The 18,144-nt window shown below is 39.4% G+C and overlaps 2 protein-coding genes across 2 annotated transcripts; both read right to left on the bottom strand.

Annotated features, from left to right (window-relative positions):
* Positions 1-2,851: 2,851 nt before the first annotated feature.
* Positions 2,852-5,408, bottom strand: LOC112563167 (chymotrypsin-like serine proteinase). Its single transcript, XM_025236933.1, has 6 exons — positions 5,290-5,408; positions 4,698-4,881; positions 4,453-4,537; positions 3,867-4,035; positions 3,488-3,639; positions 2,852-3,176 (listed from the first exon to the last, which is right to left on the bottom strand). The coding sequence occupies exons 1-6, from the start codon at positions 5,318-5,320 to the stop codon at positions 3,015-3,017; spliced, it is 783 nt and encodes a 260-aa protein (XP_025092718.1). The 5' UTR covers positions 5,321-5,408; the 3' UTR covers positions 2,852-3,014.
* Positions 5,409-7,956: 2,548 nt separating this feature from the next.
* Positions 7,957-16,356, bottom strand: LOC112561542 (transmembrane protease serine 9-like). Its single transcript, XM_025234098.1, has 11 exons — positions 16,277-16,356; positions 15,043-15,229; positions 14,587-14,671; positions 14,000-14,168; positions 13,666-13,823; positions 13,225-13,381; positions 10,688-10,874; positions 9,775-9,859; positions 9,447-9,615; positions 8,371-8,528; positions 7,957-8,130 (listed from the first exon to the last, which is right to left on the bottom strand). Exons 1-11 carry the CDS (start codon positions 16,308-16,310, stop codon positions 7,972-7,974), a joined length of 1,548 nt encoding a protein of 515 aa, XP_025089883.1. The 5' UTR covers positions 16,311-16,356; the 3' UTR covers positions 7,957-7,971.
* Positions 16,357-18,144: the final 1,788 nt, after the last annotated feature.

The following is an 18,144-nucleotide window of genomic DNA, read 5'->3' as shown; positions in this document are numbered from 1 at the left end:
GAAAACATTGACTTTGATAAGAGCAAAGTACTTTGAGTATACCTATACACCAACGTGATCTTTAGAAGAAAAATCTTGAAGTGCATGGGTGAAAACAGCGCGTGGACAAAAGTAGGCCCAGATATTTGTACATGTTGACAATTTGAAGTTGTCTTTTATCACATAACAAGTTTTCTCTTTTTGCAATAAAACCCCCACTTTTTAAAGCCCTTACACTTGAATTATTTATATTTACTACAAGGTGTGATTTCTTGGCAATAATTCACATGATAATACTCTGGTTTTGGAGACCTACAATTGTATCACAGAACAAAGCAATATCATCTGCAAACAATAAAACAGATGCATCAGGTCAGGAGCGAGTTGTATATGTCATGTTGTCCATTTTACACAATTTCATTGGTTTAATCATTATTAAATAAAGAGAATGAAGGGAGTTACCCTTACTCTGGCATTAAAAGCTTCATTCATAGTTTTGATACTTTTTTCCTGTTATACAGTCCAGATGTTTTCTCTGGTGGCTGTATCAAAAGCTCTCTGGAAGTCAATAAATGCTACATATATTTTTGTGCTTAACTAGTTGTTTAACTTCTGAATAGGTGCCATAAAAAATATATGGTCTATTATGCTATGATCCCTTCTAAAGCCTGCTTCCCAGATAGAATTTAAACATTTTATAAACATTTTAAAAAACGCTAGCATGATTGTAATATAGATGAAAAATTTTAGAAACATTTACCAAATAAACATTTAAATACTGAAACACTTTGCAAGCATTTTAAAATGTTAGGAAAATATTATTTAAATAAAATATTACATTAATGTATTATAAACATTTCAAACGTTAAAATTAAGTTATTCACAATTCTCACAAAAAATATTTTTAAAGACTTTGTTATATTTGTCTTATCGCTGGGTGTGAGATTTTAAAATCATTGCGGTCTATGCGGCAAAACTAAATATTTGTTATTCTTCTTGTTGGATCACTCCCATGATGCCACGCGGCGCGACATTTTCTCTGTAGCTGTACGTGTCTGTGCGATAAAACAAGTTTGTCATCTTTTGTCGTTTGCAGGTTCTTATAAAACGTTATATACAGTGTTTTAGTGCACCACTAATTTCATGTATGCTTGTTAGGTGTGATTTGTCAAAAAAAAAGTTTCTATTTGAAAAATGCGAGCGTACATAATCTAACACACTGACAGTTGAAATCATGTCGTCCTACTGGACGAAGCGGAGAGGGGTGAATAAGATTGTAGAAACAGAGTTGGTGGAACTGAAAGAAGAAAGACAGAGATATTTAATACACACCGATACAAATAATCACGATTCACAGTCCTGTGGAGAAGGTGCTCGAAGTTTTAGTCAAATAACACAGTCAAATAACAGTTTGAACCAGCAGACACCAGAAATCTCAGCGACATCATCGAGAAAATATTTACAGACTGAATATAATTTGGATGAAAATAGTAAAGATGATGTTGACAATTCTAATTTTAGTGAATTTGAAGATTTTATTGATGATCAATTTGATCCAGTGATATCTTTAGCCAGTGAAAGTGAAACAGATATAGATATGGCCACACAGTTGGTATATATATATATATGGTGTATATATATATATGACACCATTACCCTTACTAGTTATGTACTAACTTCTTGCATTAGCTTTATTGCTGTACAATCCCCTATGGCTGAAATAGTTTCACTTTTATTGTGTAATCATTTCTGGTTATGATGTATATTTGTGTGTGGCACATGTTCTTAAAATTTCTTTCATAAATAATAATAGTTTTTAACAACATTTTATTTTTGTAAAATCATAAGATTGCATGCCAGAGAAGCAAATTGCAATCAGCACAATCATATGTCAGGTGAACAAAATGCATGCTATGCTTATTTCATTCACCATAATTCCTTGAGTGTACAAGTGGGGCATAAGCATATGAAGTTATAATCTCTGGAGTTTGTCTTCCCATGAAGACAAAAAGTTATCCTCTCTGGTAAGGGTTCATCATGTGGTCTGACTCTGCCAAAGCAATCATTAATTAAATATCGCAGACTCTTGCCAGAAAAAGTTTTCTGTGTAGGCATGTAAATGTGCATTTTGTGTATGGTTTAATCTTAACTAGGTGTTTTGTTAGCACAAAATTAAAGCCATGTATATTTTCACTACACACTTTCTTGCCTATGATGTGTGGCATATTTTTGACAGATGTGTTTACTGTATTCTAGTGCATTTGCCAATCAAAAACCTCTCTTATTTGAGTTAATTTTTAAACCTATAGACCTTCTTTAATCTAAAAGCTGCCAAACAGCGCCATGTCACAGCCTTACTGACAAGCTGATAGCGCCTTATAAATAACGACACATAGATATATAGGTTAATGCAATGCCAGGATTGGTTTAACGGAAGATGCTCTACTGTTCTCAGACCACTTCAGATCAAGATTGTAGTCATTTATCAAAAGCATAATCGATCGATCAGTAATCAAGAACATAACTAAAATCGTCAGGAGATTCCAAGCAGAGAGAAAATGCATTAAAATGTTAAAACATTTTGCTTGCACTGCTTGGAGATAACGTCCTTCGTAGTAAGGACAAGTACAAACAAAGAAGACTGTCCAGAACAAATGAAGGTAAGTAAACAGCCCAGCACAATGATGAGGACGCCCTCATCAAAGGTACAGGTCAAAACAATGGCTTTAAAATCACAACAAATCAAAGCCCAAAAAAATGCAGGTTACAGGACCCTTAAGCTGTTTAGGAGAAGAGACACCACTTTTCCACAGGTAGATAGATTTTTCACCGCCAACTGCCTCAGAGCTCATACAAAAACAAACAAAAGTAATGGCCTTGTGTTTCTTTTATTTCATGCTGAAACCTAACAGCGTTACCACACAAAGGATGGCCTCCGCCATTCGTCTTAACTGTAAAGGACAGTCAAAGAGTTCAGAAGACGATAGCCTTCGGTCAGCTGCCAGCCACACAAACGGTCCAGCGATGACAACTGCCTAAGACGATGGTGCGGTGGATGTGATCCATGAGCGGTACTTGGAGATGCGGGTGTATACACTCGGGTACGAGCCGTTGCACGTTCCAATACCCCAAGAGGTGACACCCACGATGACGCGAGAGCCGTTCCTGAAGCAGGCAGCGGGGCCGCCACTGTCACCCTGTCAACGGATTTGAGGATGTGACGTCATTATGAAGCAAAGTAAATGAAAACATTTTCTTACTTTCTCTAAGAATAATAATAATAAAGGAGCATGCTCTTAGTGCCCAAGAACAAGAACAAGAACATGGACAGGATACGAGGGACAGCAAAACAAATAACATATAAAGTATAAAACAATAAACAACAGTGCTAAAGAAGAATAAAATCAAATACAGAAAACCGCAGAGAGGAACCAAATAACAAGAACAAGAACTGAAAATTACAACTATTCAAAATTTTGTTCAAAATGCACAAAAAGGACAGACTTACATTGCAGGCACTCTTGCCAGTTCCAGTGTAGAAGCAGATGTGGTTGGCGTTGATGGTGGCACCAGAGACACCTGACCAGCGGCTGCTGCAGTCAGCGTTGGTGATCTTGCCAATGGTCAGCTTCTGCAGAGTGTCAGCGGATGATCCGCCACCTGAGGACAGTGCCATCGGCAAATTGTTCTTTATTCCTATTATCATGCTCCTTTGTGCTAAAAAAAACTCTCTTAAAGCTAGTATGACATTTACACCTGACTGACTGCTATCTATAAACCGTCATTCGTTATCAAGTGTGATCGCCTTCACACTATTGCAACTGATCTCATGTCCTTTTTTTTTCTAACCAGTATTACCCTTCTCTATCTCACAAGACTCCACTCACCAGTCAGTCTGCCCCAGCCAATCAGCTCGCAGTTCTGACCAGCCCAGCTGGCGGACCCGTCGTCCAACGTGGCGCCTCTGACGTAGTTGTTCATGGTGACAGGAGAGGTCCACTCCAAGACGGCGATGTCATTGGGGTAACCGGCAGCGCTGCCACTGTAGCTGGGGTGCTGTGACGTACCATTTCACACACTTATATTATATACATTTATAGTAGACATGAGGAAACTAAACTATAGGAAATAAAAAAATATATATATTTACTAATTAGTTGTAATTATACTGAAGCGAGGTTGATTATAGTAGAATTTGTAAAGCATATTTAGCAGTGAGCTCAAGAAAGAAAAAAATAGCGTTATTATTATTATTGGACATATTTATTTATATCTTGTACATTTATGAGGGCATATGTTGAAGATGTTTTGCTGTGTAAATTGAGAAAAAGAATAATTGTTAGACTGATCTCTTACAAAAACGTTCTTGATAAGTTCTCCTATGTTGACTACAGCTTTGGCAAGACCGTTACATGAAGCAGGCAAATAAGCCTGAATGAACAGAAAGAAACACCACAGAAGGAACCTGCTCACCGAAGTATACTTGCTGACGCTTCTCTCCACCTGGTAGGTGTCTGTCCTCGACAGCACGTGTGATCCCAGCTGCACTCTTGTGGTGCTGCCATCAAAACAGAAAATACCCGGATATACAAAGCCACGTAGGTTTGGATGTGGGAGTGACAACTGGAGGATATCGTTCCTAGAACTGGACAACACATGGGAATAGGGTGTATCTGTTCAAGCGGACTCCTTTACCGGAAGTGAATGAGCACTCTTACGTGTAGGAGCCAACGCAGTGGGCAGCGGTGAGGGCCGAGCGGGTGTTGTACAGAATGCAGCCGCAGATGTGGAACCACGACCCTCCACTCAGAACCTGGTAGGAGCACATGTACGGGTGGTCGCCATACGTGGCAGCGCTGCCGCCGACAATCAGGTTGTCGACGTCCTCTGCGCTTGCGAAGACTGTTAAACACACACACACGAGCAAAAATGCAAATAGGAATTAAACGGTTTTTCTTTAAGATCGTTTATTAAGGAGAAATAATTTAGATTTCATTTTTTTTTCGACCTCTTGGCTACCTCGCCACACCCCTCATTCCTTTTTTTAAGTTTTTCCTGTTGCCGTTAGAGAACACTGCGCTTCTTCCAATCTATAGCTACTTCCGGTCCATCGCTTTGACCCCCGGGTATCTTAAGAACGTGAACTCCACATATGTATCGGAGACAGTTTTATCTCCATTTCATGACTACAGCACCTTCTAGTGGCCTATGCAAGTCAAAGATAAAGAGAAGTAAGCATTTACGTAAGATAAAAGAATATAACTACCAGTAATATAACTAATTTGTCAATAAGAACAATCGTTGTCTTACCCAGGGCGAGAAGAAGCACAAAGACCTTCATTTTGGTGGCGACCGAGCCTGTGAGGTTGCTACTTTGGCTATGGATACATCGGGGTATTTATACCCGACGACTGTGTAATCTGCACGACCAGCGGGCACTTGTATTACAAACACATGTCGTGTTTCGATTGTAAAGGCGTTTTTCTAGATGTACCTAGGGTCATTCTTTCCTATTCAACAGCTCTCTGGGCATTCTTGTTAATTTACAAGTTACCTATGTTTCTGTTCCCCTTCCCCTTATAAGCCGTTATGAATATATTTTAGAAGCTTTAACAATGGAACCACTCTAATACTCACCTGATAAATTACACAAAATATAAAAACTGTTATTTGTACCGTTTAAGTGTCATTTTTCGAGTATTCAACATATCCATGAATGATGCTTGTTTTTTTTGTTTTTTTTTTTATTCTGTTATGTGACTCAAGGTTACCTCTTTGAACTGCACATTGGCTGCTAAGAAGTCTACAGCTTTGGTTACAGGAGTCTTTGAGAACAATACTGGTACTGACCTTAGGTAAAGCAAACCCAGAGACACTATGCTTAATCAAACATTAAATTAAGCACAAAGTTACTGGCTAATTAACAAAACAGTGTTGACATTAGTTTATTGCAAAATGAAACGGACCTTTTGTTTTTGTTTAGAAATGAAAGCATGAATTATCCTAAATTGCAAATGAGGACTTAGACATATGCTACGTAAGCATTGCCTAAGCAATATTTACTTTGTGTCGTTACGAAAACAGAAGTCGTGACTTCTTCCCTCGACCCACACAGGAACGGCGATTCATTAGTCATAAACAAAGTAGAGATTTTCACTCTAATTTGGGGAATTTGTCATACGATGAACTTAAGCCACATATTTGAAGAATGCAGCCGCATATATAAAATATATAATTTTCCACCTGGGCTTGCATTTAAAGGATTGATTACTACTTTATGACTGGAGAGAGGGACAAAAGGGAACAGCTGTCTGATACACACTGTAAAGCTTGGACGTGTGGAGGGTAAAAATTATCCCCTACACCGCCCACACACACACACACACACACACATCTACACACACACACATCTACCATGTGTGGCTGGTTGGAGGCTGGGGGGGGGTTCTTTAATTTAAACGCCTTAAATATACCGTACACATATATTTTTTGTTTGTTGCTTTTGTTCTTTCCGTCTTGTACAACAGGTGTTTAAAAGAGTAATGATATTCGTAAGTGGTAATCTCTTTTTTACAAACTTAGGATTATCTGTTTAAATATGTACGTTTCTTTGCTCTCGGTAGGTAAAATGAGCACTTATAGGACAAAAATTTAAATATCTTTCACGGCAGGTTCATCGTCATAGGTGATTCTTACGACCTGTATAGTAACATCGACGGCGATAATAATTACATATTTACGATTGTTATCGCTGCTGGCAACTTGTTTTATTTCAAAAGTGTTTTCCTTCTTAGTTTTTTTTCCTAAGGAGAAAAAAGTTGTTAGCTTGGTGAGTTTGTGGATTTTTAAAGAAACCGTTATAGCAGTAGACAGAGGAGGCGGGCCGTCGACTGGACAGTAGAAAGCTGTAGATGAAAACCAAAAGCCAAGAGCTCGCCTCTGTGTGGGAAAGTTCTCTATGTAAACCTTGTATTATTATTATTATTATTATTATTATTATTATTATTATTATTATTATTATTATTATTATTAGAAGGCATGTCAGTATGTTATGTGAGTGCTGGAGGGGGTAACAAGCGACTAGGTGAAAATGAAAAAATGCGACCACATTTTTAAATTAAAGTTTAGCCATATTCTAGGCATAAACCGGTAAGATTGTATGCTTTGGTTACACTCAGAGCATAAGCATTTCTTTTATTCATTTTCTTTTTACTATCTTGTGTTTCTTCTTGACTTTGGTTTTTTTAAGCTCGTCAAGCGACCATAGCTCTCTGGGGTTTTGTGTACCCTGTTGTGGTCAGCTGATAGAAACTAGCTGATAGAAAGGTAGATCAACATAATCTGACCGTCATGGATCTGACATAATCTGACCGTCATGGCTGGCTGACTGGCTGGGTGACTGAATGAATAATTAATCAACACCATTAAACTATGTTTGAAAGTATTCTGTTCGCTTAGTGCTCAAAATGATAATAACTTGTTTAATTATTATTCTTTCGTCAGCTTTAATCCTCTTAATTGATACAGAATAATTTCTAGGTGAAAGCATTGGGCAGAGTCTGAAAATAATTTCTATTTTTATTACACAGATCCTGCAGGTATCTAACGAGTATTATTTTATTGGGTGTTACAATACAATCCTTGATATAGAATCCACAGAAATTATTTGTTACATCCAGACAGAACAGTTCGTACATCAATACAAATACACGTAATTAATATGTACACGTGTGTACAACACAGCACAACATGCACAAGCATACATAGAGGGATAAATGCGCCGATACTCATTCTCTCCTTTTGATCATAGAATAGGTCGTGAGGTTGTAAAAAGTGTTTATTCTCATGTTAAAACATGAAAAAAGTAGCCAGTGGTACAGATCACGAAAGTACATGTTATTACTGAAGGCTAAGGGTGGTCAACAGCTTACACTAAAAGCTGGAACCTTCTGTCTCTGATGGAACATTCGCTACTGACACCATTTTTAAAACTTAGGCATAGGCGTTGGTCTGGAGCCAGTCGGCATACTTGGACACCCGTGTGTAGACACTGGGGTAGTCGTCAGAGCACGTACTGATACCCCATGAGGTAATACCAGTCAGTACATTCCGTCCATCTCTGCTACACCGCACTGGACCGCCGCTGTCTCCCTGGCAACAAATCACGAGGTCAGAAACAAACAAACGGCGATATTCCAGACACCATTTATGTAAGAAAACGACTTTATATCATGCATCCACAAGCAGATTTCCACCCTCTAACAATTTTTTTTTTAATTAGCAAACATTAAAATAAATTATTGATACAGTCAACCATGAAGGATGGTTTGGAGGTTTCTGAATGGATGGCTGCTGTAGAAAAATAATTTTGGATCCACGTGAAGACCTTACCCTGCAGGCTTGCTTCTCCTGGCCTGGCTCATCGAAGAAGCAGATGTTTGTGTCGTAGATGGCGGCGCCACGAACCGACTGCCAGAGCGTCCAGCATCTGCTGTTGGTGATCTCCGTCATGCTGACCGTCTGCAGGTGGTGGGGCAGGCTTCCCACATCTGTCACACAAGGACCCACAATATCGGTTTTACACAACAGACGCTTTGCTTGATCCTCACCTGCTTTCGTGTTTCATTTCTTGCTTCGCGCTAAAGGGGAAATTATTGGCACATACATTTCATAGAATCATGGACGTGTATAGGTAGACTGCTGTCTGTCTGCCAAGACCAACGCTTAGTCTCTTGCGAAGTTCTCCGCTGTTAGTCTCGGCGAGCCGTAACAATGAATATGACTAAACCGGAAGCTTTGTAGTATCATGCCTCGTTTTAGTAGTTAACTGGAAAAATATCGTCTGCCAGCAGTTCAGTAATACAAGTTCGTGATAGAGTCAGATTTGTCCATTAAATTCGTTGTCTTCAGCTAATGTAATTTTTGTTTTGTTTTTATGAAGGTTTGTTGAGTTTGTTTGGTTTTGCGGGCTTGTTTGTAAAACTTGTTTGTATGTTAAGTTGGGAGGTTTTGCTTTTTATTTCTGAGAAACGTTTGTAAATTTGTGATTTTGAATTTACACACTGATGTCTTATTATCATTAATAAAATGGTACAAAAGTCACAGATTATGTTCATCTGATATTAATTTATGTGTTTCGCTAAATTATTGTTTATTTTCTTTATTTTTGTTGAGCTTTTGTTTCTCTTTGATTTTTCTTTTGACTTTTGGATTGTGTTTTTATTTGTCTTGATGTGATTTTTTTTTTTTTTTTTTTTTTTTTTTTTTTGAGAATCAGGTTTGTAAATGATTACTCCACTAACGTGATCTAGAGAATGTTTTGCCTGATGTTCGTGTGATGAAGCCAAAGCATTGTCCATGTTTTAGAATCAGAATGATCAAGCACTGCTAGTAACTAGTGTCCATAAACGGAAAAAATCAAAAAGTAAATGTAATAGTGACGTTGATAATAGATAAAGAACACTGACCTACGTTCTTGCCCCAGCCCGACAGTTTGCAGTCCTGACGGGCCGACGAGGCTGTGTCGATGTCGATGTCGATGGCGGAGACGTAATCGTTGAAGGTGAGCGGCGTGGCCAGTTCGCAAACGGCGAGGTCGTTCGGGTAGCCGGCTCCGTCTGGGTTCGAGTGCTCGTGCTGGAATGACAGGACAATGAAGACCGTCAAAACACCTGACATTATTTAGAAGTGCTTAGAACACCTTAGCTCCGATATTGTCCTTTAAGCTGAAGGAGAAGTTAAAAATTTTGATCACTTTTTTTTTTTTTTGCCCACCCTGGGGTCTGCGTTACTTACCACTTTGCACCTGTTGATGGCAACTGTGGCCTGGAAGTCGTTCTGGTCGTTGATGCGGTGCAGACCACACTGAACACGACGAGTTCTGCAGAACAAAATTTGTTAATGGCCGGAGGTTTGCAGTGCCATGCTTTTGAGTGAATACAGATATCGTGTGTAACCACGTGCTTTCTATCTACCAAGTGTACAAGTTCTCATGAGGAGAATAGAATGTTGATTGAATCACGTTTATCGTAAACTCTAGCAATGCTTTTTAAATTATATTCTCTTGCTTTTATTTCGGCATACATTGTTTTCGCTTTCGTTTGGGTTTTTTGTTTGTTTTGTTTGTTTTGTTTGTTTGGTTTTTTTTTTTTTGGCTTTTTTGTTTGTTTGTTTGTTTGTTTGTTTTTTTGTTTTTTTTGTTTGTTTTTTGGGGGAAATGTTTCTATATTTATATCAATCTATATCCCATTTTTCACGTTCTGTGAGAGGGGCTGACTAAACTCCGTATGCGTATCTGTATCAACCGTATTCACCTCTTTACACTCCATATGATTAACATCTTATGATCATACCACACACAAAAAGCATGACTAAGAATTCTATAAAAAAAACCCATAATTTAAAAGCACATTTCTAGAATAATAAAATAGAAACATGAAGAGGAGATAGTTTATACAACAAGTAAACTTCAATACTCCATAAACTAGTTGCCATGAACTAGTAAGTCTCCGTGTCTAGCGAGTGTAAAAGACAGAACCCAGTCCTTTTTTCATGTAGCCCCTACCTCCCTTTATCAATCAAGCATCCATTTCTACTGGACAGTTGTGGGTAGGCAAGGGTGGATTTACTTTCAAATAATTTATAAATATTATTCTAACAGCAAACATACATGGAAACCTGTGATTTTCAAACGTTTTTAAGAACTTACCCAGGGCTATCGACGCAGTGAGCAGCTGTGATGATGGTTTTGTTGTTGTACACGACGGCGCCGCAGGTGTGCGAGTACGTGGTGATGAAACCAAGCTGCAGCGAGCAGACGTACGGGTGTTCACTCAACGTCGTCTTTACGTCGCGCGCGATGCGCATGCTGGCCGCATCACCGAGGTCAGCTACAGCTTCAAGAAACAAAAAGTCCACGGCGCGTGCAAAGTTTTGTTAGAAGAGCGAGATTTTTCGCACAAAGGGGTTGTTGGACTGCTTTAATAATAAATCAATCGGTCTGCTCAGATAAATACAACCGAGGCCCATAAAATTATGATTTCGGACTATACACTGACTCCTTAGTTCAAAATGTGTTATTTATTTATTTATTTATTTATTTATTTATTTATTTATTTATTTTTGCGAAGAGAAACTTTCAGAGCATTAATTTCGGAAAGAAGTGTCGGGACAGTCTATTTTTGTTTGTTTGTCTGCCTGCCTGCCTTACTGCCTGCCTGCCAGCTGGCCTGACTGCCTGACTGCCTGTCCTCTCGCACTCTAACTTTAAATTTTTATTTAAAGACATTTATCCTCTCAAACGAAAGTGACAAAGGGTTATAAAAGTGTGACTTTTCTGTCAAAATAAATTCAAAATGTGAAACATTTCTGGATACGATCACTGAGAAAGGTTAAGAAGAGGTTAGTCGTAAAACCAAAAACCACACATCGTGAGGCATTTTATTTTAGTTGATAGCCAGTGACTGCGTGTGCCCGAACATAACAATCTGCTCACATTCGCATGTGTGCACAAACTACCGTACATAGCGATACAGGTTCTTTCACATATGTCAATAAACACCCTGTCCCTGTGATCGAGAATATTTGTATATTCAACACTCTCCCTCTACCCAGCCTGGGAAAGAAAGGTTAAGCACATCAGAATCTAATAAAGTCGTCAAAAACAAGTAACCACTCAAGAAAAAACGAAAAATTAAAGGACAAAATGAAAAAAGAAAGAACTAAAGAAATAAGAAAGAAAAAACTACTTCTGTATCTATGTACTGTTTTATTGCATCTTCCCGTTAAATTACATTCTTTTGTTCATATATATATATTACTGATTTGTTGAATGGACATGCAGTGAGTGTTGTAATCGGGTGTGGTCGACTGCTGTTCAAAAGAGTTATCCATTGCGCGACAGAGCACTCAACCGTTACAACTGGCCAGCCTGCCCAACCTTCACACCTGGCTAGCACACCCACAACCTGTACAACTGGCCGGTAAACACAACCTTTACAACCAGACTTCACGATGATGGAAAAACGAAATAAAAATCCTCTTACCGACGACAGCGCCGACGAGGAGAAGAAGTTTCATCATTCTTATCCTCGACTTTCACCAAACGTTTAAATTCACACCTCTCAGGTTTTTTTATACCCACACCCCTCCCTTCAGGTACATGAGGTCTCCAGTCCTAACAGGTTTACGACGACCGCTGGAGACAGAATTTATGTGTTTATGTGTTGATCACTCTCGCCTGAACAATCGTTTCGGTTCCTTTCATCGGCAGATGGAATACTTGAGTACTACACTTACAATATTTACCCAGCCATTGTAAGAAGTGTGTACCTTTGTTGCTGCGGGTCAAAGGGCACACAGCTCACTGCTATATTGGAAATAAAGATTACTTGCTGCTTCATCATCTTAGATGATAAGTTCTCCTTACCCCCTGCCACAAATTAAAATTTGAAAGTTTGCTTTAATGAAAGGGTATAGTTTACTTTTATCACGTGCTTCAGATAAAATGTTTATTGCGCGGGCCTCATCCTTGAGTGTACTTAAAGCCAAACTTTTTGTCCAGGACTGCCATTGTTATGTTGATATAAGTGTGAAGCACAAGAGAATTAGTTTGTGGTTAGGAGCGGCAGACGAATAAAAGTTCGTATTGAAGCAAACATGATATGTGAATATATCCCGAGATGTGAAAACGTTAAACCGACTGTTTTTCGAACGGTTGCCTGTAAATTGTTTAGACGAATGTTTTAGAAGGCATTTAATGTTTTACATTGTTCAATTTTTGAAAGGAAACAAATCTTGTTTTATCTAGTCGAACACTAAGGGAAATGTATTATAATGCAGCAACTACACAACATTGAAATTTACTTCCCTGATAGCAAGTCACATAAAGAAATAAAGTTACACTTATTTAATATCTATACTTGCACACAACACAACGCACACATTATATATATATAAACACAACACAACACCCAAACATGTAGATAAATGCACTTAAACTCAATCTTTCCTTCCATTTATCAGATATACATCCCGATGCCGTGAAAGGATTTTATTCCGACGTTGAAAACATGGAGTAAACCAAACAAAAAACAACAGGCAGCGGTAAAGGAAAAGACACTACGTCTGATTTCTGTAAGTTAAGGGTAGACATCATCATCTCCTGAAAAATCAGTGCTGATACTGAAAGCTGAAACCGGAAGTTGTAGGTCGAAGAAACGCCTCTCTGCTCAGTTTTAGGAGTTTATGGGTAGGCGTTGGCCGCAAGCCAACTGGAATACTTGGATACTCGGGTGTAGACACTCGGGTAGGCTCCACTACACGTGCTGATGCCCCAAGAGGTAAGCCCAGTCAGCACTTTCTTTCCGTTTCTGCTGCATCTCACCGGACCGCCGCTGTCTCCCTGGCAAAGAGAGAATAACCAGAGGTTACCTATTGCACAAAGCACCCAATCAAAAAAAAGCTAGCCCCAAGGAATTGAACGCCATGCCAAAAGGAAGAGCAGAACATGAGGTCATAGAAATTATGAAGAAATGAAAAATATTGATACTTCCTAACATTTAAAAAATAGAGTCTTTTAGAATCAACAAAAATAATATAGCAGTCAGAAATTATTGTCGTTATTTAGTTATTTTTGTTTATGATTGCTTTTTGAGCCGGAGTTTGGGACCGCAAGAAGACGCTTACATTGCAGGCGCTCTTGTCCTGGCCAACCTCATCGAAGAAGCAGATGTGTGAGTCAAAGATGGAGGCGCCGGTGACCGACTGCCAGAGTTGAGAGCATCTGTTGTTGGTGATCTTCGTTATGTTAACCTTCTGCAAGTAGTTGGGCAAGCTTCCTCCACCTGTCACATAAGGACCCGCAACATCAGTTTTACACATCACTGCTTGACCCTCACCTGCTGTCGTGCTTTATTTCTGACTATTCACCATCCTATAAATTATCGGCACAGGCTAAAAGCCAGTTAAGGAGTGTGAACAGAAACCAGTGAGGTCATATAAAAGAGAATATTATACCGACCTACAGTCCTGCCCCAGCCCGACAATGTGCAGTCCTGACCGGCCCACGAGGCTGAGCCATCGTCGATCTCGATGGGGGAGACGTAGTCATTGAATGTGAGTGGTGTTGCCAGTTCGCAGATGGCGATATCGTTGGGGTAGCCATCACCGTTGGAGTTCCAGTTCTCGTGCTGGAATGACAGAATGGTCAATTATCAAGGTAGTCAAAATGTCTGACGTTCTTCGGAGCCGCTTAGTACTCAAATAAACACAATAAGTGAGGTTTTCATATTTTAAAAAAACTGTTAAGTTCTGATATCATGTTTGTTGGCACAAATAAGCATTACTTTATTAGATTTTGCTTGCAGACGATGGGGAACAATAAGTAAATGAAAAGGTGATAACTTTGGTTTCCGTGAAGGTTTCTTTGATAATTTTTTTCTGTTTCAGTTTTTCATACAAACTCAAGTGAGTCTCACTGAGTCGATTTCCGCTTCAAGCATGTAGCTCAGTTATAATCGTATTCTTTTAGGAATTTTTTTAAACTCTTTGGATTTGGGTAAACATTGATGTTTTTGGATATTCGCCCTTCTACAGCGTGTTACTTACCACTTTGCATCTGTTGACGGTAACTGTCACCTGGTAGTCGTCGGCGTTGTTGAGGCGGTGCAGGCCACACTGGACACGACGAGATCTGTAGAACAAAATTTGTAAATGTCCGTATCTTTATAGTACTTCATTGTGAATTCTACATACAGTGAACAAGAGGACGAGCCGATATACAGAGAAGCAGACAAGAAGAAAAAATAATCGTGAGAAGGACCAAATATTTACTGAACCACGTATATAATAAATCACCCAGCGCTATAACATAAAACAAAGAAGCATGTTTTTATTTTCTTTCGATATCTATAATTATTATTATTATATACATATATCTACCCAGACATCCCTGCTCTGTTATCTGGTCGGCAGATGCACTTAGCGTTGTCAGGTGATCTGTAAACAGTATTCTAACAACAATAGTTGTCAAAAAAGGTGATTTATACATCAAGGAAAACGTACCCAGAGGAGTCGACGCAGTGAGCAGCTGTGATGATGTTTTTGTTGTTGTACACGACAGCGCCGCAGCTGTGGGAGTACGAGATGAGGAAGCGAACCTGCAGCGAGCAGATGTACGGATGCTCACCGTAAGTCGCAGTCTCACCGTTCACGATCCATGGGCTCGCTGCGTCACAGTTATCAATAACGGCTGCAAAAAGAAAAGAAAATGTGTCACGAGGCATGGGCGGTGTTGAGTTCGAGAGAAAGGCAATGGCAAAAATTTAGCAAGACTTCTTTGATGTCCATGTGCTGACACCTTCGTTTAAAATGTGCAACGTTCACATACTAGAAGATGCTACATTTCTCAATTCTTAGCCCCACTCTCTCTATTAAACTTTGAACTGTGTTGACCTCTTCCTACAGGTGACCCTCAGAATGCACCGTCGATCTCTGATTCATCAGAAGAATCCTGTCGATCTAGCGGGACCCTCGCTTTTCTGTGTGACTTCATGTCGAGACCTCCACCCGACTGTTAGTAGACATCGCCGGGAACTCGTCAGTGAGCAGGTGTGTCACTGACTGATATTCTCTCTCCTTGCTACCCTACTTGACTAGACAGACATCTGATGAAACTTCTGTTAACTTTTGGTAAATCAACATGAAGTCAAGACCAGGCTTGACCTCTTGCTGTGCATAACTGCATCAGGTAGATGCTCAGCCTCAATAGCTGATGCTGATCCCCTTTTCTTTGCTATGTTGATTAAGGGAGTGAAAAGAAATATTTTTAAAAGTTGTTTAAGTTCAGATATTATTCAGTTTATTGAAATGTTTGATAAAAGACATTGTTTAGGCTACAACCAAGAATTTTACAATTTTTATTCACCCTGCGAGGGATGGAATTCGGTTTTGATACTTCTGTGCATTTTGATGGCTTTTATATATTTAATTTTTTTACTTCACCCTTCTGTATTCATCCTTCCACTTGTAATTTCAAAAATGTGTGGTTGGGGCAAGTTTCAAATGCATTTTGAACGTAGACGGAGATTTACTATTTTAAGAAAGATGTTTCATCAAGTCAAAAACTAATTTAACACGTTCTTGATAACTGAATAGTGATTGTTTTGTTGGCGTTGAAAGAATGTGCAGGACACCAATGAATTTGATTTAATGATCATTACTCGTGTATGATATCATCATAAAAAAAAGAAAAGCCCCTCGATACGGTGATGCAAAAACTAAATAACATTTTCCTTACCGAGGACAGCGCCGATGAGCAGAAGAAGTTTCATCTTTCTTATCCTCGACTTTCACCAAACGTTCTGAGCGAACACCTCGAAGACCTTTTATACCCACATCTCTCACTTAAAACACCTGTATAACACCTGTAAGTTTCCAGCCATAATAGGTTTACGACGACTGCTGAAGAAAGTTAACGGTGATGAAGATGCTTCAAGGGTCATCAGTCTCGCCGAAACAGTCGCACCTTTTCATTTAGCGGCAGGTGAAACAATTCCCACGCTGCAAAACAGGTTTTTTTTTTATTTATTTGGTTGTCTGTTTACTTGCCTTTTTAAAAAGTACCAAATTTTAGAGTACAATGGAAATATATTCCGCTCTGTATTTGCTCTGAAAAAATCGTCCCGAAATGACTGCAAAGGCGTCACTCGAAAAAATGTTTGAGATCAGTTTTAACAATCGTCGAAAGATGAAAGGATGTAGACTATGCTGTCTATTATTGTCTTATGTATGTGATTTGTGTGTGAGAGTGAGAATGAAAGTGAAAGTACAGAAAAAAGGCAAGAGACTAAGGGAAGAGAGGAGGATAGAGAGACTGTGTGCCTCCAGGCCAATGACGCCCTCTTCAGCTCCCCATCCCTACTTTCAAATATTGACCCTTGTCCTCTGGAATATTGGGCCAGTGATTCCCCCCTCAAGTTATAGGCTATTATTTATTATTGGATGAAAATTGTCGGTCTTCTTTCAAGACAAAAAGACATTTACATGTGTTCCTTGGTCTTCTTGGAGGCAAACTGCACGTTCTCAGGGCACTGTCACGTGTCACACGCAGAACAGATGTGACAAGAAATACCTGGCTGGAAGCTTCCATCGTGGAATAACTGTTATTTCGTCAAAAAAACAATTTGGAATGAGGCAGAGAGACATCTCTTCGGATTCTCGTTATCGAGAACAAGTTTTCTGTTGCAACACTGTGGTAAAAATGTATTTATTGTGTTCCAGTGTGCTGAAACTATGAAATACTACGATATTGCGCACGTACTCGAGTACTAAAACCCCTTTTGACAAGATATTCCCAGCCCTGTAAACATAAACAAATATACAAACAGGACCATAAATGTTCGTATACATTATATCTCTGTTCCTCTCCATCCATTTCTCTTTGTCTCTGTCTCGCTCTCTTGGTCCTCTTGCTTTCGCTTTATGACCTGTTCATAAACTGTCGAGCAAACGTGTGTTGTCTACGGTATCTACAGATGCGTTGTCCCCGTCATCAAGTGGCCATAGTGGTCACGCGCCTCGCGACCTACATGCTAATGTCGTCAAGCATCGCCTCCACAAGTTTCCTACCATGTCATTTCCACCGAATATCAAGTCAGTCCCGCTGATACCTGAGTGAGGTGGACCACTCTCAATCTTTGATCTTTAGATTTCTTCAACTCTTTCCCTTTGTCTTTCATCCCCTACCTCTATCTCTCCCCCTTTCCCTTCCTTCCTCTCCTGATCGAAACCTCCACTCCTCGGCTGACTCTCGCATTCTATCCAATTCTCCTTCCAAGACAGTTACGTGTGTGTTACATGGCCAGCCTGCATTTTTCACACCAAATAGGTCCCACCAAATCAAAGCAGAATGAGACCTAACGGAGGATACCTTCATTATAGTTTGCTACAGAAGTGCATTGTGAAGATTGAACTATGTTGAGAAAAGTACAAATGGAATACAGGCAAATGATGTGTTAATATCGCGGATACTGTAATTAGAGGTTGTCCACTCAGCTAACCTACTGTTCGTGTTGTGGTGTCTTGTCGAGGTACACAACATTGAGTGTGTGTAAACATCCAAAACAAGTTCAGATCCTGTCACTCCTTCATTCACTGTCCGTTCGG

The sequence above is a fragment of the Pomacea canaliculata genome, linkage group LG4 (genome assembly GCF_003073045.1).
Source record: "Pomacea canaliculata isolate SZHN2017 linkage group LG4, ASM307304v1, whole genome shotgun sequence".
Classification (NCBI taxonomy): Eukaryota; Metazoa; Mollusca; class Gastropoda; order Architaenioglossa; family Ampullariidae; genus Pomacea; species Pomacea canaliculata.
Note: the sequence above shows the minus strand (reverse complement) of the source record. Positions and strands in the feature narration are given on the sequence as shown.